This window comes from Myotis davidii, unplaced genomic scaffold, assembly GCF_000327345.1.
Source record: "Myotis davidii unplaced genomic scaffold, ASM32734v1 scaffold207, whole genome shotgun sequence".
In the NCBI taxonomy this organism is placed as follows: domain Eukaryota; kingdom Metazoa; phylum Chordata; class Mammalia; order Chiroptera; family Vespertilionidae; genus Myotis; species Myotis davidii.
Window position 1 is genome coordinate 1,631,775 of NW_006298349.1, and position 7,188 is coordinate 1,638,962.

General features: G+C 60.5%; 1 protein-coding gene across 1 annotated transcript in view; it reads left to right on the top strand.

The window, feature by feature from the left end:
* Positions 1 to 7,188, top strand: part of MYO15A (myosin XVA) — a 63,449-nt gene that overhangs the window by 3,019 nt on the left and 53,242 nt on the right. Inside the window, exons 4-9 of the mRNA XM_006773974.2 lie at positions 3 to 704; positions 2,560 to 2,642; positions 3,251 to 3,314; positions 4,024 to 4,133; positions 4,399 to 4,473; positions 4,689 to 4,779. Of these exons, the coding sequence (XP_006774037.1) occupies positions 3 to 704; positions 2,560 to 2,642; positions 3,251 to 3,314; positions 4,024 to 4,133; positions 4,399 to 4,473; positions 4,689 to 4,779 (1,125 nt within the window). The remainder of the gene's footprint in view (positions 1 to 2; positions 705 to 2,559; positions 2,643 to 3,250; positions 3,315 to 4,023; positions 4,134 to 4,398; positions 4,474 to 4,688; positions 4,780 to 7,188) is intronic.

Sequence of the window (7,188 nt, forward strand, 5' to 3'; positions counted from 1 at the left end):
AGAACCCCTTTCTCCAGCACCTGGGCCCCGGGCCGTCCCGGGACGCCCCGCTGGAGGACGAAGACCCTGCCGTGACTGGCGTCTTCCTGGGGAGACACCATGACCCGGGGCCTGGAGAGCTCACCAAATCGGCCAGCCCCAGCCCTGAGAAGCCCAAAGAAGAGGCCTCCCCCGGGAACCCCCGGCCACTAGCAGAGCCTGAACCCCCAAGCCCAGAGCCCCCCCAGAGCTCTCCCCCAGAGCAGAAGGGGCTAAGGCTCAGCCTCTCCCACCCTCTGGCCGCACGCGATAGGATGAGGGCCACCTGGCCACCATGGCGCCGCTGGGGAACCCTGCCCAGTGCCCCAGCCCCCTTGAAGCCCACTGGTGCCCCAGGGCCCCTGCCCAGGGCAGGTGAGCGGCACCAGGCAGTTCCTGGGCGTCTTGCTGTAGTCCTGCCTCAGGTACAAAAACTGAGCTCTCCCCAGCACGCTGGTCCTGCCACCCTGCAGCCCCCCACCCAGCTGACCAAGGACCCAGAACCCAGCCTCAAGCCCAGAGCCTGGAGTCTGCTCTGGGCCTCTCTCTGGCTGCCAGCGGGGACCCACCGGCCCTGGCCACGAGCACCTGCCTACCCCGCTTCCTGCTGCCTGGGCCCTGAAGCTGCCTTTCTGCCCCACGGGGGCCCCTGGGAAGAGGTTGCCCCCAAAAGCTGGTGGAACAAGGTATGGGGGCACAGGTCAGAGGGAGGCTTAGGGGTTCTGTCCTGGGGAACAGGGCCCTTGTGAGCGGCTGCCTCGGCCTCAGGACCCATCTGTAACTTGGGGAGCACAGCCCCGGGCTTCCCAAGTCTCTGGAGCCCCGAACAAGGGAGGCCCAGCGCAGACAGGCACCGGGCAGAGGCACCGGAAGCTCCTTCCAAGTCCCTGTGGGGAAGGGATCTTGTCCTCGCCAAACTGCAGGACTTGTCTGCCCACCCTGACCCACCCACATTCCCATTCATACTGTTCCTCTCGCTTCCGCCTGACCCTCCCTCCAATTGGAGTCCTCGCTCTCTCTGGGGTTCCTGCATAAGCGCAGTTTCTGGGCTGCAGGATTCTAGACTGAGGTGAGGGCTCAGGAGCCAAACTTCCAGCCCCTTTGTCGCACAGCGGGTCACGCAGTGGGTCAGGGCTGGCAGAGCCAGTGTGCCTCTCCCGTCTGGCCCCCTGTAGGGTGAGGGGCAGGCCGTTTTCTGAGGGGTGCCAAGCCCAGGCCTGGCTGCCATGCTCATGCTGGAATGTGAGCCCAGTGGCCCGTCAGCGAAGGGGGAGTGGTCACCGGAGCCTCCCCCGGGACGCCTGGGGCGGGCGGGACACGTAGGGGCAGCAGGCGGTTTTCAACCTATGCAGACCGGTGCCCGTGGAGCGGGCAGCCAGCGAGCCCAGCCATGGCAACCGGGGCGGCCTGGCTGCTGGGGGGACCGTGGCCCCGGCGGCGGGTGCCCAGAGCCGTGTGGGCCACAGCGTTGCGGGAGCGGGCCACAGGGCGCCCTGGGGTGAGGGGCAAGGATGCCTGGGCCCTCCTCACCCTCGAATACGTGAGTGGCTGAATTATTCAGGGTTTGCGGCCACTGGCACACATGGGCAGGCTGGTGGGCGGGAGGCCAGGGCCCAGGGTGATACTCCCTGTGGCCTACTTAGCACAGAGCGTCCCCTTTCTGGTGTCCCCTTTCCTCGCCTGCTGAGGGCGGGGTGTGGGCCGGGCCCGAGAGGCTGGAAAGACAAGGCGCACATGTGTGCTCTCAGTCACGTGGGTCACATGCATGCATGTGTGCCTGGGTGTACCACAGCCAAACCAGGAAAGTGTGTGTGTGTGTGTGTGTGTGTGTGTGCGCGCGCGCGAACGCGTGCCAGGGGCTAAGCAGCTGTGGCATCCGTGGGGTCCCGCGTATGCACATAGTCAGGCACAGTGAGACCTTCAGCCCAAAGATGGCATCGGGACTTTTGTCTCAAGACCCCAGGTGTGGGGACAGCCCAGGTGTCCATGCACATGAGAATGTGGACATTGAGAGCATGGGCCTCCAGCCAGGCAACACAGGCCTTCACACATGTCAGTAGGCATCTTGCAAGACCCAGGTGTTCATGGGCGTTGTGTGACCTGTAAATGCCATTGCGTGTAGGTCTGTGTATGTGGGTCTTCATGTTTGCCCAGCCTGGGCACTGGGCATGTGCAGGGCAGACTGGTGCCCGTGGAGTCTTGGTCTTCCTGGAGGCCCCATGCACCAAGATACAGATGTTCAAGTTGTCACTTGGGGTCCAACCTGAAAGGGGTGTCCGCACTGGGAGAGCTCCCGGCAAGGCAGTGGGAGCAGTGCCCACGGGCAGGACTTGGGGGCACACGGGACCACACGGGCAGAGGGCAGCCGTGTGTCCCTGACGGGCTCCACAGCCCCTGGCATTCCAAGACAAAGAGACCCCAGGACCCAGCTGGCTGTACTTAGGGCTCCTCCTTCACAACAGGAGCCGGTCCCAGTAGTGTCCACGCCAGGGGCTACACATGGACCCCTCCCACCAGTGACCAGAGGACTCTCTCTCATAGATGCACTCCATCCGCAACCTGCCGTCCACGCGGTTCCTGGAGCAGCACCGGGAGAACGGTGTGGAGGACATGACGCAGCTGGAGTGAGTGGTTGGATGGCAGTCGGTGAGGGGGCCTCGGGAGTCGCCACACTCCCAGCTGGAGCACCCCCTATTACCAAGGGTGCCTCTCATCTCCTGGAACGTGTTCAGAGCCTGTTTTCTCATCTGCAAAGTGAGGGCCATACAGTGTCACAAAAGCCAGATGCCAGCACAGCTCTGCCATCAGATGGGCCTGGGCTCAATCCCAGCCCCACCACTTAGCAGCTACAGGACCGTGGGCGAAGCACTTCACTGCTCTGTGCCTCAGTTTCTCATCTATAAGACGGGGTTGGGGGGGGGATGGCCATGCTTATGAGTGTGCTGGCACATTGGAGGTGGCCAAAGCGTAAGGGCTGTGCTGGTCCGTATCATTATCCAATTATGATGACTCAGCCCTCACATCTGCTACCTGAGAGCGTCACCAACCCAGTGAGTGAGGTAGGGCCAGTGCTAGTAATCATACCCATTGGACAGATGAAGAAACTGAGGCACAGAGGTTAAGTAACTTCCCAAGGCTTCATGGTTGGTGAGTGTCAGAGATGAGACTTTCTGGCCAAGGCCCTGCACTGGGGGACAGTGGGCCCTGACTGCCCTTCTTCCTGCTTTCCCAGAGACCTCCAGGAGACCACTGTGCTGTCCAACCTCAAGACCAGATTTGAACGGAACCTCATTTACGTGAGTTGTGGGGTGGCTCTGCCCTGGGCTCGGGTCTGGCCGGCAGCTGATTCCTTGTCTCCTGGGGCCTGGTGGGTAGTATAGATGTCTCCTGCTGGGCCCCAGACTAGTGGCCGCTGGCTTCACCTCTGAGGTGTCTGCTATTTGAGCAAAACCGACTAGAGCCTGGGGCCCTGACCTCCAAGGTCCTACGCGTAGAGTCTTAGAGTGGTGGGTGCCAGGGGCAGCGACCTGGAGACAGGAAGCCCAATGACAAGGCTCCCAGAGTCCTGGGGTCCAAGACCCGGGTCCCAGGAGGGGCTGCCAAGGGGACGATGGGAGCAGAACGGCAGAACGGAGACCCAAACCACAGCGCAGGCAATGGGGTCACCAGGCGGCTGGATACCTCAGAGCGCCCTGCACTCCCAGCCCCTGCCTCTCCAGGTGGCGAGGCGCAGCGCCAGGAGGTAGGCTGCAGCTAACAGCCTCCGTGCAGAGCCATGCCGGGGGCTTTATGCTCGGCCCCTCCCAGCCTCAGCCTGGGACAGTGCTGGGAATCCCACTGCCAGGGCGGAGGACCCATCAAGCTCTTAGAGGGCCCAAGCTTCGAACACTGAGGTCAGGCAGCCAGACATTTGTCCCCATGGACACGGATGCAGGCTTCCCGGGGCCGGGAGGGACACAGGGCTGCGAGGAACCACGGGCACTGAGGCCGCTGTCCGCACAGCAGACCTACATCGGCAGCATCCTGGTGTCGGTGAACCCTTACCGGATGTTCACGATCTACGGGCTGGAGCAGGTGCACCAATACAGTGGGCGGGCCCTGGGAGAGAACCCCCCGTGAGTACATCCTGGACCGGGCTCTCCGGGTCTCTCTCTGAGCGCTGTCAGGGCTGGCGGCAGTCGGCAGCTTAGCCCACGCTACTTCCCTGAGCCTGCCAGAGCTCTGCTGGGCTGGAGGCCACTGTGGCTCAGCCCTCGGGGGTGGGGTCGGGGGGCGGATATTTCCTCAAGGATGGGGGGTGGAGCAGGCTTGGCTGGACAGAGGTGCCACCCCACCTGCCCTCTGGGTGGTTTGGAAGCACCCCTTCCCCCGTCTCTCCAGGCATCTCTTTGCAATTGCAAATCTCGCCTTCGCCAAAATGCTCGATGCCAAACAGAACCAGTGCATAATTATCAGGTGAGCAGCATCATTACCAGTGAGCAGCAGGCCAGGCTGAGGGCCTTTGTGCATGTGTGGAGGGGACATATGGGGACTGCTGTGGGGCGGGGGGGGGTCACTCGGCTTCTCTGGGCAGCCAGCCCGCCCATGTCCTCTTGTGTCATGGCGGCGGCATGGGAGCCCGGAGAGGCAGTGAGCCGGCTGGAGCTCACTCTGCCCCTTTACCTGGTCAGTGGCGAGAGCGGCTCTGGAAAAACTGAGGCCACAAAGCTGATCCTACGCTACCTGGCCTCCATAAACCAAAAACGGGGCATCATGCAGCAGGTAAGTCCGCCTGTCTTCCTCGGGTCCTCAGCTGAGCGCCCCTTGTGCTCCCCAAAAGATGAGATTTCTTGGCTCCACTTGGAGGTTGGGGAGGCTGAGCCCAGGGTCGCACCCAGAGTTCTCTTAGGACTCGGGGCTCTCCCTCCCCTCCCAGGGAGCACCTGTGGGGGAGCCCTCCTGGGCCTGGCTAGGGTAGAGCCATGTGGGCAAGGGGAGTCACCCTCCTCCCCCTGCCTGCCTCACCTTCCTGCTGTGGCTCCTGGTCAGTAGTGAAGAGGCGGGAGAGGCCTGAGTGTGGGGCGGCCGTGGGGGCGGGGCCAGTAGGTGCGGGGCGCTGAGGAGGCCTGCAGGGTTGGCGGTCTGCTCAGAGTGCAAGTCCTCAGAACCGGAGGGTGTAGGAGGCTCCCGAGGACCTATTGTGTGCGGGGCCTGAGCGAGGTCTGGGGAGGCAGCAGCAGCAGCACAGACTGACTCATGTTCCCACCTCGTGGGAATGTCATTCCAGTGGAGGAGACAGAAAAGTAATACACAGGTGATAAGCATGGAGAAAGAAGCAGGGAGGAGGCTGGGACTGCGGGGGGGTAGGGGGGGGGAGTTATAATTTGGAGTGTGGTAATCAGGGCAGGCCCTAGTAAGAGGAAGGAGTGGGCCCCGAGGGCCCTGAGGGGAGAAGCAGGCAGGCAGAGAAGCAAGTGCAAAGGCCCTGGGGCAAGCAGGTCTGGTGTGCATGGAGTCCAGCTGAGGGAGGGCGGTGGCTCAGGCCAAGGAAGTAGACCTCAGGGCAGTTCAGAGGCCAGCTGGTGACTTCCTGACTCCCAGACTAAGGGACAGTACAGGCCACAGACAAGGTTATAATACAGGGTGCAGTCTAAGGGCCACCCCAGGCATTTGGCCTGAGCCACAGGCAGCACAGGGCTGCCACCAGCTGCTGAGCAGGGCTGCAGACAGGGCAATGGTGCCTGAGGTGTCTGCTGGGCATCCACACAGACGGCAGGGGAGGTGGTGGTGCACCATGAGCCTGGAGCTCTGGGCAAAGGCCCACCAGCTCAGAACCTGACTCTCAGACTCCCCGCCCTGGGCCCATGAAGGTTTCTAAGTGGCCACAGTGACGCAGCCAATGGCAATCTCAGCAGGTGATCTTGGGGACATCAGGCTGCTCAGCCCTCGGGGGTAGCGGGTCCAAAGGGTATTCCTGGCGGGCCCCTCTGCTGCCTACCTTGGCCTTGGCAGCCCCTCCCATCAGCCTGAGTGTCCTGGTGGCTAAGCAGACCTTCCCTCTGCGCTAGGCAGGGTTTTCCAAGCCTCTAAGGTTAGACTCCTGAGAGGACTGGCTAGGTAGGCAAACCAGTGTGCACACGGCGCCCCTCCTGCGGGAGGGAGATCCTGAGGGGCAGAGGGACTGGGTGGGTCTGGCAGAGCGCTGTCCTGCAGGCTCAGGGCGGATGCTTGAGCGTGGGCATGGCAGGTCTGTGGCTTCTGTGCTGGCTTGAGTCTGCGAGCGGGACACCTGTGGGCTTACTTCACAGCCACTACTCACCCCTGCCTGTGGCGTCGCACAGGCCCTCCTGGGCCCGTTTTAGGCATGGCGGAATCCTGGGTCTTTTTTTTTTCAAGCATCATGTAACTACTTTATTATTTATTTCATTTTATTTTATTTTTTGTAGCTATTTCTGCTTGTGTGTTTTTTTTTAATCTTTATTGTTATGATCTCTCTCTCAATTTTTTTTGAGGGAGGAGGCAACCAAAATTTTTGATGGCCTTGTTTAAAAAAAACTTTATTGTTGAAAGTAGTACATATGTCCCCCTTTTTCCCCCATTGACGCCCTCCAGCCCCCACACCGCACCTTCACCACCCTATGGTCCCTGTCCACGGGTTATGCATATATGCCCACAAAGACTTCGGTTGATTACCTCCCACCACCCACCCTCCCCCGTCTTCCCTCCGAGAGTCCGCACTCTGCTCCCTGCTTCCCTGGCTCCGGATCCACTCCGTTCATCAGTTTATTTTGTTACTTAGATTCCATATATGAGTGAGATCGTGTGATACTTGTCTTTCTCTGACTGACTTATTTCACTTAGCATAATACTCTCCAGGTTCCGCCATGCTGTCTCAAAGGGAGATAGACCCTTCTTTTTACTGCTGCATAGTATTCCATGGTGTACATGTACCACAGCCTTTTTATCCACTCATCTACTGATGGGCACTTGGCTGTTTCCAGATCTTAGCTATTGTAAATTGTGCTGCTATGAACATAGGGGTGCACACATTCTTTCTGATTGGTGTCTCGCATTTCTTATAATATACACTTAGAAATGGGACCACTGGGTCAAATGGCAGTTCCATTTTTAGTTTTTTGAGGAAACTCCATACTGTTTTCCAGTGGCTGCACCAGTCTGCTTTCCCACCAG